Consider the following 17,598-nt stretch of genomic DNA (forward strand, 5'->3'; position numbering starts at 1 on the left):
AAATGGATAAGCAAAAATAAAATAAAACCAATAAGCATTATAATGTTTCCGGTTTTTAAGTTAATCACAATGTGCGTATATTTTTTTGCATTTTAAAAGAACAACTGCGCCAAAATATACATTTGTTGTTTTTTGTCCATACATATACAACATTTCCAGGTAACTTGGAAATGAGTTACATATTTAATAATAACGGCTACAAAATCTGTAGATAACTGTCATCAGAGAAAGTAAATGAACAATTTGAAACAACGTAGCATATTGTAAACGCTGTATCGATTTTGGCTTTCAGTCATTAATCTGCAGCTGTTTGTAACGGCAGTAAAACGGCCTGTCGCCCATATATATACAATATATGCTTAAGAAGATATACATATACATATTACGTAGTTATAGTTGTTTAGTGGGTCTTTTGTACATATCACACATAGAGCGGAGTAAAAGTCACGTACCATTGCTCGTCTATCGCATCGAAGGAGATATTTCGGTGAGGGAAGTTAGCTCGCTTTCGCACAAATATCTCTTTCCAAAAACCGAGTTCGCATTATATCACTGCATGTCAAGCGAGATACCACTTTGAAAGTTGCTTGAAAACCAGCCACCGAAACCATCCTCAATTGAGAGAGAACACGAGTTCTTAGTAACGGTACCGATAAAACAATGAAAGAGGAATGAAACGCGGAAAATATATTGCCACCGGGATAAATTGCAATTGGCTTCCCGTTTATTTTGACAATATTTTTTTTTTTATTACAAGAGAGAGTTATAAAGTTTTGCGTTTGATCACACAGGATCTAAGAGAACAAATTTATACACGGATATTCGCAATTTACAATCATGAGCTAAAAGCTGCGAAGTTATGAACATGCAAATATCTCCGTGTAAATTTGTCCAGCATGTATTAAAGTTTAACGTATAGCTAACAATACAAAATGTGTATCAACGAATAGAAAATTAACGAAAAAAAGAACGTAATGTAATAAAATTAAAAGAAAGCCAATATTAGATGAATGTCATAAATATGAGATATGGATATATAAAAAGCTATAATAGCCTACTCTCTACGTAGATCTTGACTTGCATGAATATGGAATGCGAAATGTAGACATTGCATGCATTATGCTTCGTGCACTTTATCTAATTCAACTCGGGTATCCCTCTGGAGTGCTTTCCTTTTCTTTCTTTACTTTTATAAAATAATATTTATATCAAATTGTACTATGTTTTTATGTATTATAATTTGTCATAAAGATCCAACAAAACTGAGTAGTTATTTCGAAATAAAATGCAATAACTTCAAATAAATATTTTACGATTGTTATTAATTAATATAAATTTAATTTTAATTTATATGATTTTTTTATGAATGCATTATTACAAAATTGTTCGAGGTTCACTGTCCAGAAAGGGATGCTCGAGATTTTCAAAAAGACTATCTTTATTTACATATTTCGGTTCGCAGGCACAGTGATCGCTACCACTATCATCGCACGGCCTGGCTTATCCTTTCTTTCGAATATCAATTAGCATCAGGATAACTGCATCTACAACTTGGCTCAACCTCGCATTCAGCCTGAAATTACTCGCTGCAGCTTGTTTTTATGCAAAAGGATAATATTTTCGGCGGAACAAAAAGGAATGGAAGAAAACAGAGTAAGAAACGAAAGCAAAATGATATTCGCGTCTATTTTATGAGTATAACAATTTACGATGTTCGATTATGGATTTCATATTAATCTAAATTTGATTTATCTGACAACTGAGAAATTTGCAACAATTAAATCAATAAAACGCATTAACCTAATCTTGCGATTACTTAATCATCGCCGATGCGCATTGAATCATAAAACGGATAGAATTTACTACTTGTACATTATATAATTGCGCAATCTTTACGTTCTTACTGCTATACTACACGGTGGAGGTTGAGTCATGGTGAAGGTAGATTCAGATCGATTAGAATCCATGTAGTAGGATAATGTGAGAAACTGTAACGGAAGAAAGTAAGAATGAGAAATGAGGTAGAAGAGAAAGAGTGAGAGAGTGAGAGAAAGAAAGAGCGAGAGAAAATGAGAGAAAAGAACAAAAGTTAGAGAGCACAGACGAGCGCGAAGACGAGTGAAAGAGAGGGAGAGAGAGGGTTATTGTCGAGCATATTTCTATTACTTTCTTGAAATTCGGACCAAGATTTAATCAGCGTTTGTGTGTTCAAATGGTAAAGTGTGTTCTTGGTTGCGGTCCAGCTAGCGGATGAGGACTGGCTGACGCCTAGCCTTCTAGTGTGATGGTAAGCAAGTACACCCCACCAACAGGAACAACTTCTACAGCAACAACAGTTACCACCACCATCACCACCATCATTTCCTCCTCCACTACTACCACCACCTCCAACTACAACAACAATAACAACATTTCCGTCATCATCGATGCACAATCGACCGCGACAGCAAAAGCAGTAGAATTCATGCCACTTCCGGCTTGACGATGCGCGAGTCGAAAGGCTGCAATAACCACGAAAAGCAGATAACACTTGCTTAGTAAAAACGAAGAAACAAAGTGAGAAATAAAAAAAAAATAGTGATTAAGGATCATAATCCTAGGTAATTTTGCGCAAGATGCATCCAACATCCCCATTCCCCCCATAAGTTTTCACGTCCAGTGTAAGAGAAAAGAACCGCTACCGATTACTAAGCGGAGATACCTCTCGTCCAGTCTGTAGGATAATCTAGCATCTTGCTCGGCTTGAAAAAATAGATAGCGTTTGTCGTTACAGTAGTATCCGAAGCTTCAATACAAAACGAAATCCGGCATACACATTCGTGATGGTCTGACAGTCTTTTTTTAGCGAAACTGGCCAATTATTACGCATACTATGTATCGTCCAACGATAATGAGTACATGAGAAATACGAGTCCACAAATGTTCAATGGAGTCGTGGTTTATCAGCATTTTAACAAAGCGCATGAAATTCCTTGATCCTCTCTACGAAAAGAAAGAAGAGTGCCGACAGACCGCCGGATACAGACTCGTTACACGGATTCATTATTTTTGTAGCTTGGGCTTAACAGCGAAAATAATAACTCAAAGACATAATGTCGAAGGGAACGTTCGCGGCCGAATGCGACGGCTAACGAACGGCTACGGTGTATAAATGATAAATATACAAAGATTAATCGAAGCATACTCTCGTGAAGATATATAAATATATAAATATATATATATATAAATGAAAGAATATATACATAAAAGAATAAAGATTATTATAAACAAAATTCAAACAACTAGCTAGTTAGATAGGCATGTTAAATTAAAAGTTATTCGAGGTCGATTCGATATTCGGCGGCAAGGAGGAAGTGAAACTTGTGTATATTCAATAGCGCAGCATTTTTACGGGGATCAAATAATCTCGGCCCCTTTGTACAACCCGCCCGTCTCAAAAACCACGGGAATTACTATTGGATTCACGTATCTTATTCCATTTGCCATTGCAAAAAGACTTTGTATCAAATTTTTATTTATCGGAATCATGGCCAAACGATAATTCACACAAACATTGAAATCTTTGCAGATGATTTAGCATCCGTTTTTTATCATTCGAATTTATCTTTCGAACACAACACTTAGAACTTGTTGGATACTTTTATAAAGCAAACAGACATGTACACGCCATGGGAGGCATCGACGAATTAGCACATTCCGAACTGAGAAAGTGACGAAACGCGCAAAACACCGATCAGATCACCGTGGTTTTTAAGTAAATGTTAGATTTTTATATGACTATGTAGAATCAAAGGAAATCGAGATTTTGACGTTTAAGCAATAAAACGTTAAATAAGCTTAGGAAAAAAAAGGCAGCCGATCCCTCCGTCTCTTTATATCAATCTCGCTGCGTAAACGAGAGAGTACACGAATTCATAACAACGAAAAAAAAAATAATAATAAAATGGACACGATAGCTAGAAGAGACGGTGCGCGCACGCGTATATTTTAAATTCGGGGAGCAGTAAAACAATCACAATATCCTCGTTGTCCCGAATTTCGACTTGACCAAATTGATACAAAAGAAAGGCGAGACAGAAACTCGTATAAATCGCGAACATGTAAGCAATTGCAATGAGTGCAATCGTACATATGGGAGAGCGCTAGAGGGGAAGGGAAAGAAAGTATGAAAGCGAAAAAAGAGACAGAGAGAATGAGAGGGAGAGAAAGAAAGGCATGAGAAAAAGAGCGACGAATTAACTGCACAGCACAAGCAAAGGTCGAGAAAAAAGAGGTTAAATAATTCGTAGATAGACATATTGCACAAACAGCACGAAAGTTAGAATAGATGAATTAAGTTTTTTTTTTGTCCACGCGTGCCCTGTCCGCGCGGCAGCCGTTTAGAATCTTGATCGTACATAATCTCATCATCGGCGTGTTCCTCTGCCATTAAAACTATCCGCTTACTCTGGAAAAAGAACGGTCAGAAGAGGAGGGACGAGAAACGAATCGACGAGGTGATAGCACGAGCAGCTTCAATACTTGAAAAGATGGGAAACGGCTGAAACTTATTGCAATCCGTTTCCGTTATCTTCGTGCTCGATCGTTTGTATCTCCATCGTCCTGTTTCTTGCTCCTCGTATTTACTGCCTCTTCTTACCCCTTCGGTTTTAAGTATCACAACTCATACTCGTCGTATCGATAATATCCTCGCTTTTCCTTCGAAAAGCGTTCATGTCGAAGCAACGAGTAGAACCGGGGCGAACTTATATAGAAACTAGTGAAATTAAAAAGTTTGGATCCCTTAATTGATTCGATATTTCTGTTTTGAAGATCCAAAACGTCAATATTTAAAAATTATATATTGGATATTTTTACAATTAAACTTTCGCCGCGTGAAGTTCTAAAAATTATACACTCGAAATCCCAAAAAATTATTTATCTTGCATAGAATATATTTGAAATTTGATATTCTCGACATGGAGTCTTCAATATCGCTGTTCCCGTTTATATTGGAAGAGGCTCACTGTTCAAAAGCATTACCTTTTGAAAGGTGTAATGATTCGTATGACGTCTCTTTCAAATATTTCGTAACATATATTCCATGGATACATAATCTATAATTTTGTTCACGAGCAGATGATATAGGCCGCGTTCGTTTTGACGCTCAAAGCGTTTTAAGCATTGTTTCATTCTTGTTGTTTATCAGATATTAAACAAGAACAAATGCTGCTTACAAGTACATGACACAGTGTATGTACATGCTAGCGCCAAAACGAATGCAGCTAAAGTCGACAAAAAAAAAGTAAAAAGAGAAAGAGGCAGATTCAGGGATTAGATTAAGAGGCGAAGAGAGCACATCGATGATGACTGAACATAAAAACGAGATAGGACAAAGACGACTTTGGTATTAATCAAAAGGTAGACGGATCGTGCTTTAAGCGAATCAAAAGCGTGTTCGACGTTTCTCAATCAAAAAGATCAATGATCAAAGCAAACGGCACACACGAATGCTCGAAACGTAGGAAACGAAGGAAGCGGAGAACGGCACAATCAAATCTGCCCAACATCGCATAGAGTTTAGATGTTTTGTGATGAAAGTAGTGAGAGAAAGAGTGAAAACTAGAGAGAAAGAGAGAGAAAGAGAGAAGGCATGAGAAAGAGAGAGAGTGTGTGTCTGTGTGTCTACCAACGATCCGTCGCGATTGTGTCAACCAGATAAAAGAGTGATTTTCCCATAAGAGGAAAGCTCGACAATAAAAATCGCCACATTTCAGCGTTTTCAATCGCGATGAATGATTCTGATATAATAATTTATACACAACCCAAATTAAGGATTATAGTGTTGCCGCTACATTGGCTGCATTTCTGTCGCCTTGCTCCTATTTGATTTGCAATTTAAGAAGAAATGTAAAAGAGAATCGTTATATCTGAGTTTCATTACGTACGTTTGAGCGAGGATCATCAAAAAGATATATTATCAGATTTATTTCTAATTTGTGTTGTTGTTGGTATATATGTTATTAGAAATATATTTATTCATACACATGTTTAATTACCTGCACATAATTTTCTTATTGAATGCTTTTAGCTTATTCTAAATTTTATTATGTTTTTAGTTTAGTACAATATATGAATTATCATGCACGATCGCACGTAATGTAAGCGCGACTATACTTACCATTTATTTCTTGCAGTTTATGCATGTTGATGAACATCAATTTTATATTCATCTTTCGATTAAGTTCTATCGTAACCTGCACCTTGAAAAAAAATTTTGTCTATGTTATTATAATTAAATATTATTCTTTCATTGTTTATCTTTATAATAATGTTATCGTTGAATATTTTACAAATTATTAAAAAAGAATTAAAAATATCAGAGTGTAAATATATTTAAAGTAAAATGCAGGTTACAATTGTGATTTGCAAAAGTTTCATATTATTTAAAATTCTAGCTTAAAACAAAATCGTCATGCTATATATAACCGAATCTCGTTTTCTAATAGAAATTGGGTGACTAGCCTCGAGGACACGGCACGAGTATGCAAAGAAAAAGCAACAAAATTATAAATAAATATATATACATACATATAAATACAAAAATGTATATATATATTATATATATAAATATATATACTTGCGCGCAACGGCGGCGAGGGCTGTTATTTTCAATCGTCGTGCGTAAAACAAAGCACTGTGCGTGAAAAAAGAGAGAAAAAGTTAGCTTTTAAGAAACGACATGAAAAAGAACATATATAAGTAAAAAGAAAATATCGTGTACATTATTAGTTAGGCAAAAAAGAAATAAAAATATAGGTTATTTTTGTGAAAGGTGGAACGAGCGAGGGGAGAGAGGGGGAACAGAGAGAGATCGTATGGCAAGAGGGACCCAATGGCAGACTGTAATACGAATTATGCAATAAGAGCCTGTTATCACGTGCGTTTGCATCTGTCAATCAACTCCTGTACAGTAACGTATAACCGGGAAGCGTTTAATCGACAAGAGGACATTAATTGGATTTGACACACTCTACTTTTACGTTCCTTACGTTCCGCCCAATCGCTCCCCTTATCGAATTGCTCGCTATGCACTCCGACTCGATTCCACCTTCGACAGAGAAAAAGTGAGGGATCCTGCATTCTTTCAAAGAATCAGCATGGACGCTCGATCTTGTAAAAAGTATTTAAAGAAAGGCGCCTTATAAACATGAAGGCGTGTGTATAACTTGATGTAGTTCTGTACGTTGTCTAGGACATGTACCGAGTGGAGCTAGCCGATTGAGCGAATCGTCGCGTTAAACGGGAAACCAAAATGTAGCATAAAGTGATAGATAGATAATTATTAATGTAATCTGACTTAGTAGGAAAAAGAAACAAAGGGGCAATGGAATCGCGGACGGAAACGACGGATGACGGGGAAGTGTGAAACGGGGGGCGAAATAAATTGTAAAAAGGGGGGAAGGGAGGGAGGGGGGGGGAGAACAAACTTGACGAAAGTCGCACCGGCAAAACTGGCAAAAGAGAAATTCCACTTATGGTACCTAAGTCATGGACCCATTCGGGAAAAGGGACACGCGCGCGCATACACGAAATGTAAAAAAACATATACGCGTATGTAAATACACACAACACCAAATACACAAAATGCACACAGCATACGTGTAAGAATATAGCGGCGAAAAACTTAACAAACGCTCTAGACGTAGTCTAGTCTAATCTAGCTTGTCGATCATTAGGTTAACAAAATAAAAGCGTTCATGAGGGATAGTGCAATAACAATATCCGCAAGTTATACTCAGCACTCTTATACGGCACAAATGGCAGGACACCTGGTGTATATGCATACACCAAAAAAAAAAAAAAACAAATATATATTGACATGTATAATAAACATATATACATGTTTACACATACACACAGAAACGCGTGCTGCGGCTGCTGCCTCCACCCTTTGACCGCGTCCTCAACTCAGATTCTATAATCTGACAATTGGCATATTAGATAACGTAATTCACACCATTTTGAGATTTTTGCTATCGCATCGTCCAAGCTTTACCGAAGTGACCGCTCTCCTGGTTATCCAATCCTCATCGAATTACTTCAGTCTCAAGTTACAGCAAAATTCAATGCCTTTTTCTTTTCTCGCTCCTCGATTCCTGTCACGTAGCGTGTTTCTTCTCGTCTCTTAATATATTTCGTATAACGGGCACTGTGTCATTTCGACTCTTCTTCATCCGTGCGTCTCCTTCCATGATGCTCTCTTATTTCCACGATTGTCCTGATGCCACCGCATACATTCCTCCGCCTGAACAGACTTATCTCGCGGAGACTTACCAAACGATAGTCGACAATCATTGAAGAAACATACATTTAGAAACTTGTACGTGTTCTTTTCACCGAGGGCTAGATATTAATTATCGTCACCGACGTGTTTGCAGTCTCGTACAGGCAATGAACAGAGGAAGTGGCATCGGTCTTGGGGGAAAGTAAGAGAGCAAGGAGTATTAATTGCCTACGATGCTATCCTATCGTGTTCGTAATGCTTTTGCCTCTCGCAAGTGTACCACAAAACGTGATTTTGATATCGATCAACACGTAGGTATACCGCGATGCACACACGAAACATATCATCGAGCCAATCAGCCGATCCTACCACTCCTAATTAGGAACTGCAACTGAGGGATGTGGAATGCAATTAAGTGATTGATGCTTCAACTTACTCTAACTGCAATTGTGCTCACGAAAACGTTTTTTCTCTTTTCGCGACACTAGAGCGGTGACGCTTAGGAAACTTAGCCGATCCCCGTGAAATTTATTACACACTACATTTGTTTCGATCATATGACAAATTGCGTGCGTAGCAATGACAATCGTCATAATTTACTTCGATGTAATCTGAACGTGATATCAAGAATAGTATTCATGGGCTGTGTACTTAAATTAAGATGTCGCTTTAATTTCCATTCATGATTATTAATCTTCGCACTTCCATGAAACTTTCTATGTCTTTCGAATATCTGTGAATGACAAATTGGTAGATACAAGCTAGTCGTTGAAATTTTTAGCGTTTTAATTAATAGGCATATCACGTATAATTTTTTTTATTGGAATAATTTCATTGATTGTTATAGAAAGACAAAGTTATTGATTTCATATTTTAAAAGATACTATTGTTTATTAACTAAATTTTTAATTGTAAATTGCAATTAAATGCGTATAATTTTCATTCTAACCGAAAGGTGTGCATTTAACTCAATTATTTATATTCAGATGCCCCTCGAGAGAGTCTAACATAATTCTTAGCGGGACGAGGGCAGCAGTCGAGCCAAATTGGGATACTTACCGATGCAAAGCACCGTGGAAACAGCTTAGTGTTAGAGCAAAAGAATGTTTAAGAAAAAAAAGCACACAGAGAAAGAAAACAAAAGTAGGAGCCGTAAGCGTAGATACCGAGCATAAAACATAAAGTAATGTATGTATATAATCATATATATTATACAAGAAAGACTACAAACAAAACATGCGCATCTATATATAATACAAATATGTATATTATATATACATATATGCATATATATATGTGTAAGATGATAACATTAGCCAACAGATAGAAGCTATATCGAGTATAAGCTTAACGAAGAGATGAAAGGAGCGAACGAATGCGGATGCGCGGCATATGTAAATGCGCGCTCCGCGACATACTGTGTTAAATACCTTTAGTTGTAAGAAATAAGAAGACACATTGAGATGTAACTCAAGTAAGGGAAAATAGATGTGGCTAGCCTGCCGGACCCCCTGTGCCCCCAAATATAGATACTTGTAATGTATGGAGCGTTAGCGGGAGAGAGAGAGAGAGAGAAAGAGAGAGAGAGAGAGAGAGAATGCGTGAAAGAAAGCGTGTGTGAGAGAAAAGAGATTAATATAGGGCGAATATGCGAAAAAGAAATGGAAGAGTACGAATGCGTCATATGGCATACAAAGGGAAAAACGGATGAGAGCGTGAGAGTGAAAAAGAAAGTGAAAGAGAGAGAGAGAGAGAGAGAGAGAGAGAGAGAAACGAGATGTAGTATGCTTCAGCGGAAAAAAAAAGCGTTAAGAGGTAAAATTCCAAAAAAGGAGTACGATAATTATGATCGCGTCCGATTCATACAGAGTTTACGACGTTCCTTCATTTTTCTCGTAGCTTTTCGTACGATTTGACGAAGTATGCGTTGCGGGGGCCCCCGTAGATATGGCCCTTCTCCCTACCCCGTTGCGATTACGCGGCATATCACTTACGACCGTACGCTAAGAAGTTAGGTGCCTTTATCCACTTCTTTATGTGTATGTATGCATTTCGGCAAAGAGAAGGACAACGAGAAACTGAAAAAAAAAAAAATTGCGAAAACGCGGACGATCGGGAGAAAAATATATACATCGGTAAAAACTAAAAACATACACATATAATATATCACGCATGAAACGGCACGGCGGAGCTCGAGGGAAGGGGCCGGTACGACATCCATCCATCGTGCATCATTCGGCACTGTGCTCATATTACGAAAACAGCCACCGAAATGTCGGCACGACGAAAACAAACGGCAACAAGCGTCATAATAACGAAAGCGACGGGAGCGATCAAGCGCTCGCGACTTAAGTATACTTCCGCGATTTAAACGTATGGCCCGCGGGGTCCCATGGCAGCCTCGTTGCATATTTAAGTTAAGGAGCTGGGAACGGCTCAAGAGCGTCACGCCGAGCGAGAGCTGTATAATGTATATGTAATTTGCAACGATGCGTGACGGCGCACGCACAAGACAACAATACACAAATCACACGCATACACACGTAGAGAGTACGGGGGGGAGAGCGAGAGAGAGCGAGAGAGAGAGAGAGAGAGAGAGAGAGAGAGAGAGAGAGAGAGAGAGAGAGCTGAAGAGCTCCTGTGAACAACGCGCGCGGGCAGCAGAGACAGACATGTGTACACAGGCACGGTGGGATGTGTACGCTTGCAGAAACAATTTTCACACAACACGAAATACTACACGCAACACTACCGCGAGACGCCCTGGGACGTGCGTAAGAAAAAAGAACCGTGTATGATATTATATATACATAACATAGCATATAAAAGTACATTATAAATAATGATGAATATAAATAAAAATATATATATAAATACTATGGAAAAAGTAAACAAAGTATAAATATGAAGGAAGTATATAAACGAAAATATAGGATAAAACACGCATAGGCTTAAGAATACAAGATATTATTATGATGATGTATGGTTGGTTTATAATGTAAAATATATTATAGAAAATGTATATTGTGTTGTTTCAACTTCCAATCGATCCTCTGTGCCAATCCTTAAACCAGAATAGGATCGCTTGCTTTTAATTCTTGATATATAGTGATTCGATAATATATAAAAATATATGTAGATATATAAATTTATATGTTTATTTTGATATGTATTTGCAAAAAATAAGAAAATTGAATCTGTTAATAATTTTACGAGTTTTACCTCGTTCATAATTTTTGTGCGGCTAGAATAATTTCGTAGCAATAATCTTTCCCATCTGTTTATATGATGAAAACAAAGAGCATTTAACTCTAAGTACAAACAGCGCGTAACAATTAAACGTTTGCATTCAGCAGTAATTAAACGTAAACATCGCTCGCATCGATAGTAGCCGCGAGATATAACGGCTGTGTGCGCTTGTTTTGCCCTGTTAAAAAAATAAGGGTTGGGCACCACAACGCGGGTAATTATACAAACGTGGCGAATACGAAAACGAAGCGAAGGAAATACGCGCACCATATGAAACATTAACCAAGGAAAAAAAATGGAATTGTAGTTTCAGTTTTTAACAATCGCAATTTAGCTAAAAATATTTTTATTTATTTTATAACTTCTTTTTAAATAATTTCCACAGTATATGAAAGTTCTCTTAATTATTCTCTTAACGAGTACTGCCGAAATCAATAGCAAAGCTATTATAAAAATTCCTAAAATTGAAAAAGAGAAATATTGATAAAGAGATGAAGAACGGTGGTGGAAGAACGATTTAAAAACACCGTGCACTACATTTCCATCTATTGCTCAACGTTCTCTGCATTTTTCAAGTATTTTTGCCAAATGCAAGAACGTTGCAAAACTTGCATGATTTGTATATTGTCCAAATGCGCTTCAATGATTAAATGCACTCCAATCTCCTCGTAATACTAACCGAATAATGTGAGCAACAATACCTGAAATTGAAAATAAACAATTGAACTGACGATTTTCAGCAAAGTTTATGCCGGGAATCGCGAGTGCAACTGTGGATGCAATGCACCCTTTGCGAGTCAGTACCCGTGCATTCGTGCGCACCTGTGTACACGTTTCTGCGTAGACGGGGGATCGTGTGTTGCGTATAGCCGGTAGATACAGCCGCGCTTAATTGCGAGGCAGGGGTGCGATGCCCGGTTATTTTAGCCCAGACTGACAGACGCGCGGACATGACAGCCGAGGAAGTCCGAGCTCCCTATTCGCGCGCCGTGTGTGCAGCAGCAGCAGCATCACAGTAATGCTCAACCACTCACATGTCATATCGCGCTAATCATTTTCTTGGCAGTTGCTAATTTTACCGAGCCGGAAAATATAGCTTCCTTTTTCGCAAAAGGGCCGCTTTCTGTCTGCGTTTTACATCTACATGCAAGATAATTTCAAATTTGTTTTAGAAAATTGTTAATAGTGATATATCGCGATACGTAATAAATATTGCACTTGTATAAATACGTACAAAGTTATGAGCAATTACTTTATTTTCTAACACAATTAGAGAGGATAATAATATTCTTAAACATGATAATTACATTTAGACAATTTTAAAGTTTCTCATGCTTGCATAATACGATCGAAGTGATATTACTTTTTAATTTTCGGATACTGTGTGAATTGGTGTTCTATCGTTAATGAAGAAAATGCCATCAGATAAATATTTCTAAAGAAGATTGTTTAAAAAGTAAAGCTGCGAATCAATATCATATTTACAGTTGCATTGTAGTTCTCTTTTAGAAATATATACATTAAAACCTTTAATCCACAATAAATAAATAAAAATGTATAAATGTAGAATTCGCACGAATCTTATAAATTTAAAAACAAGTTTTAATTTTCAACAAAGAATTAATGTTGAATAATATTCAACATAGTCAATTTTTTGTTGATAACTAAAACTTTCTCAAAAATTGTCAAACTCGGGGTTAATGATTACAAAAATTTGGGAACCTCTATCATATGGATTCACCAATACACGTGTACATATCATATATATGCGATCTATCACGTATCTTCACGTGCGTGATGTATAGATAGGCGCGCGTCTTTCTGTGTGCGAATGCACACGCGCACAGATCTCTGTTAATACATCGAATACCCAACGGCCGTACAAGAGAATAGCGTAGTATAAAGCATAAACTACAATTAGTGGTAATCCGCGTGACACGGGCATGGCACCCTTTGCGCATATTAGAGCATTAGCTACCGACTCATACGAGCGAACCGTACATCATTTTGGGACGTGCCCACGTCTACTGGCAAAATCGTTAAATTTACGAAGAAACACGACTGACCCGATACATAATGACTGAATATAACTTGTTTAGCATGTCATCCGTATCTACGCACGATAATGTCATCGTGTTACGTCATTATTATTATAAACGACCAGATTTTTTTATATTGTCAGATTTATTGATCGTTAAATTTGTTGGGATTTACAAAGAAAGCAGTGACCATGACAAAAGCTAAATGGCAAGATAAATTTGTGTAAAGCAAGTTAGCAAACTATACTTTATTAGGAATGGATAATTACATGAAACTATTCCTATTTGCATCACAGTTTCGTGATTATTTGCCGCTTCCAAGTTGCGAAAGCACATTGCATCAATTACAGTGATAAACGGATCTCGCGAATGTTGGTTGGTTAATGTGGTTCTCGCGATTATCGAGACGTTGACGGTGCATCTTATGGATAAGGGCTCTGTGAATCCTGCCACTTATCTGTACAGTCAAGGTACGGGAATGGGAGCACCGCAATTTTATGGTTTCGCGGAAATAGATATGGACTACAGTCAAGAGCCAAGTGAAGCAGAACGCGATCGTAAAAAAAAAGAAAGGTATCAGTCTATTCTGGAAAGGTGCATCGTCTGCAAAGTCTGTTTTAAGAGGATGAAAGATTCTCGAAATGTAAGTTCTTTTTCTAAGATTTGCGACGTAAAGCAGATTACTTAAAAGTTACGGTGAGTTACGGTCTTGTCCGTTATCGGTAAGAAAACGGTTTATATCGCGATTTTATACATAAAAAAATGCTGTATTTACATATATTTATTTTATGTATCTCTAAACATTAAAATTTCTATAAAATAAAGTAGCACGAAGTTTTTATGAATCATAATTTTTATAATAAAAAAGAAAAAAACTGAATTAATACAAGTATGTCATCAATAAAGTAAGAAAATCATTTTTCTTTATTCTGCTATTGTTTTGCATGTAACACAATCCCAAAATCCTGTACTTTTCCTCGTGTAAAATTGTTTATATTAGAAATTAACATTTGTACAGCTAATCATAATGGTTCAAGCCTTTTTTAACACATTGCTAGAAATAATTAACTTTACTTTGAACTAAATTATGTCGCAAGGATGAAGTTCGATTTTACTAACTGGATTCAGGAATTGTGTGGTAGGTTTACGCTAAATAACCTGTTCGATATCAACAGTCAGTTCCAGTTACTTCGTAGTAATTTGCCTAACAGATAGCTATGGCGTAACTTTTACTAGCGAATACAAATCAAGCGACCTGCATGAGTATCCGCAGTCGAAAGTTTAAGCTTGAGTAACTAAACACACTAGTTTACAACAACGTATCCTTTTTTATTTGTAATATTTTTGAAGGTTCTCATATATTTTTTTAAATTAGTTCTGATTTTATATTTATAATTTATTACAACTTCGATCTAACACATTTTTTACTTATTACCTCTGTTTATAGAAGCTCCAAACTCAATTAGCGTTGAAATAATAAATTTGTAGTTAACAATAACTATGTTATTTAGTTTCATCGTATCAATTTATTTAAGAGCAAATATTAGTTTTGCACGGTATTACCTATAACAATGTTTGGTTAAAAGTAGCTTTGTCTTTTTTTACTAATATTTACTTTTTTATTAAGAATAATATTTTCACATGTAAATTTTGTATTTAAAAAATTAAAACTTTCGTGTATAGTTTACATTTTTATGTGTTTTTTATGTGTTTATGTATATATGTTAACAGTTTAAAACTTTACCTTTTAAAATTATAGATATTTAAATTTAATCTTAATTTAAGCATGCTGTGAATATATTTGTGATAATTAGTTTTGTAATGAGTTTTCAGTATATATTTTTTTAACTCACGCAAAATTATGAACTACTTTATATAAAATCTGTAAACAGCGCGACATGTAGTTAATGCGATACTTGTTAGTTCTTATTTACAATGTTTTATTGGTGAATATAAAATTATAAAACATTTATTTTCAGAATCGCATATTTATTAACTATTGTATTTGCAATGTTAATCGTCATAAATTTATCTTCTAACAGCAATAATCTTCATGATGATCATAGTGTATTTTGTATTTCATTGACAATAGAAAAAAACAAATATTTCGTAATATCGTATGTGCCAATTAAGTCTAATTGATGCCTAACCCGAACAAAGGAAATGCGGTGCGGAATTCCAATTCCTTCATTTCAATCAACAGAAAAGTTTAGAGCAACAGCCTCGGAATGAAGCAAATGTGGTTCGCAGAATTGGCCTCATCGGTCACCAGAGAAGCGTGGAACAGCGTAGTTCCCTCTGCCATTCTCATTTGTGGTTGTCGGTCCACTGCCATTCCGCCGCCCTCGCAACCGCTTTCGTCCTTTACACCTTCGTATATTTCGTTCTAGCAACATCACGTTACGTTGTAAGTCTCCTCCGAACGGCCGTAAGATGCATAGTGATTGATTGTTCGGTGCTTGGGTATACGCCGAAACTATTGAAAGTGGTCGAAACGGGCGTCGGAATCTAACAATTCGATTCTCACGCAATGTACCGATTAGACCATCTCCGCACAATGGACGATGTAATTATATGTGGCAAAAGAATTTTAGATATATAAAATTTCTACCATTGTTCTAAATTTCAGTTCGTCAATTAATTATTTATATTATCGCTAAATATTTATCAATTGATATTTATACCTTTAAAGTATTAATATATATATATATATATATATATATATATATATATATATATATATATATATATATATATTTATGTAACGTAAATTTAAATAAATAAATTATTTTAAAATAGTCTAAGGTTTATTTCCTTCTTTCCAATTCTATTTATTTTTTTTTCTTTAACCTTTCTTTGAATTCTACTATGCAACTTCTTGTATAAACAATTGTCAAGGATATATTATTTACAAACAAATTACTTTTGTTATCTAAATACTTTTGTAGCAAATTTTCAGAAATTGTAAATATTTCTATAACAGTACTGAGACAATTCTGGAATAACAAAATATTCGCGATTCTTGCACTTGAAAACTAATAATAGAAAAATTTTTAAAGTTATTAAAAAAATCTAAAATTTTATCTCTTTATATTGATTGTAATATACAATTAATTTGTAAGTAAAAAGAATATGTAAGATATAAACATGCAAAAATGCACAATTTTGAATTTATAGTATATATTACAAAAGTATATTTTACAAAAGAAAAGAGCATATATATAAATTCTAATGAGATGAATATCTTTTCCATTAACGCGATGCACACGTGCAGAAGCAATAAAATGTACAACCAAGAGTATCTATTGTATGCATAGTCTCTCAAACTTGAAAATCTAGTCAAGAGTCAATGTGTGCCAATTACGAAAAGCTATCTAAATTTCCCTCGAGGGCTCTTCTCGCTTCAAAGGTGGAATGTAAGTACATCATTAGCTAAATAGGCAAAAGAGTATCAGGAAGTTATTCGTATAAAGTATTAATATCTATACATTAGAATACATTATAGAACATGTAATAAATACTGTATGTGAGAAACATTTAACCATTCATAATAAGTTATATTAAAATTTATAATCTTTGATCATCTGATCTTGATCTAGTACCTCGAATCTGATCTATTCACTATTTTGTATATATATTTTAATCTATGTTTTATAAAAAGAATTACATTCATTTATTCAACTTAATTTTTATAAATTATGTATTAGTGAATTAATTAAGTAATAAAATGAAACTGTAAGTAAAACAATAAAGTCTGTAAAAAATTTATTTTAGTTTGGTATTGATAATTTATTAAAATTTTAAATTCTACAAAATAGAGTTAAATTCTATAAATACATCGTATATGTATGCAAATGTAAACTACATTTTAATATTCACATACACGTATGATATGTGCGCATGTGTAGACACATGGCGACATCTGTTGCAAACTAGGGACTTTACAGGAATGGCAGCCAATAGCAAAGACAAAAATAACTGTTGATCGATCGTTGCTAAAAACAGTGACAGTAATTTGTTGATTAAGTTACTGCATTTTAAATA

The 17,598-nt window shown here is 35.4% G+C and overlaps 1 protein-coding gene across 7 annotated transcripts in view; it reads left to right on the forward strand.

Annotated features, from left to right (window-relative positions):
• LOC105194616 (nucleolysin TIAR) overlaps positions 1-11,288 on the forward strand; it is a 409,126-nt gene extending 397,838 nt beyond the window's left edge. For 4 of the 7 annotated variants that reach the window (XM_011159634.3, XM_011159688.3, XM_011159681.3 and 1 more), the window contains one exon: positions 2,244-11,288. In XM_011159634.3, coding sequence (XP_011157936.1) covers positions 2,244-2,285 — 42 coding nt within the window. In that variant the 3' untranslated portion in view covers positions 2,286-11,288. Of the gene's footprint in view, positions 1-1,462; positions 1,654-2,221 lie in introns of those variants that run through there. The other 3 variants (XM_026131488.2, XM_026131487.2, XM_026131489.2) reach the window with 3 other exon arrangements.
• Positions 11,289-17,598: the final 6,310 nt, after the last annotated feature.

The sequence above is a fragment of the Solenopsis invicta genome, chromosome 16 (assembly GCF_016802725.1).
Source record: "Solenopsis invicta isolate M01_SB chromosome 16, UNIL_Sinv_3.0, whole genome shotgun sequence".
NCBI lineage: Eukaryota > Metazoa > Arthropoda > Insecta > Hymenoptera > Formicidae > Solenopsis > Solenopsis invicta.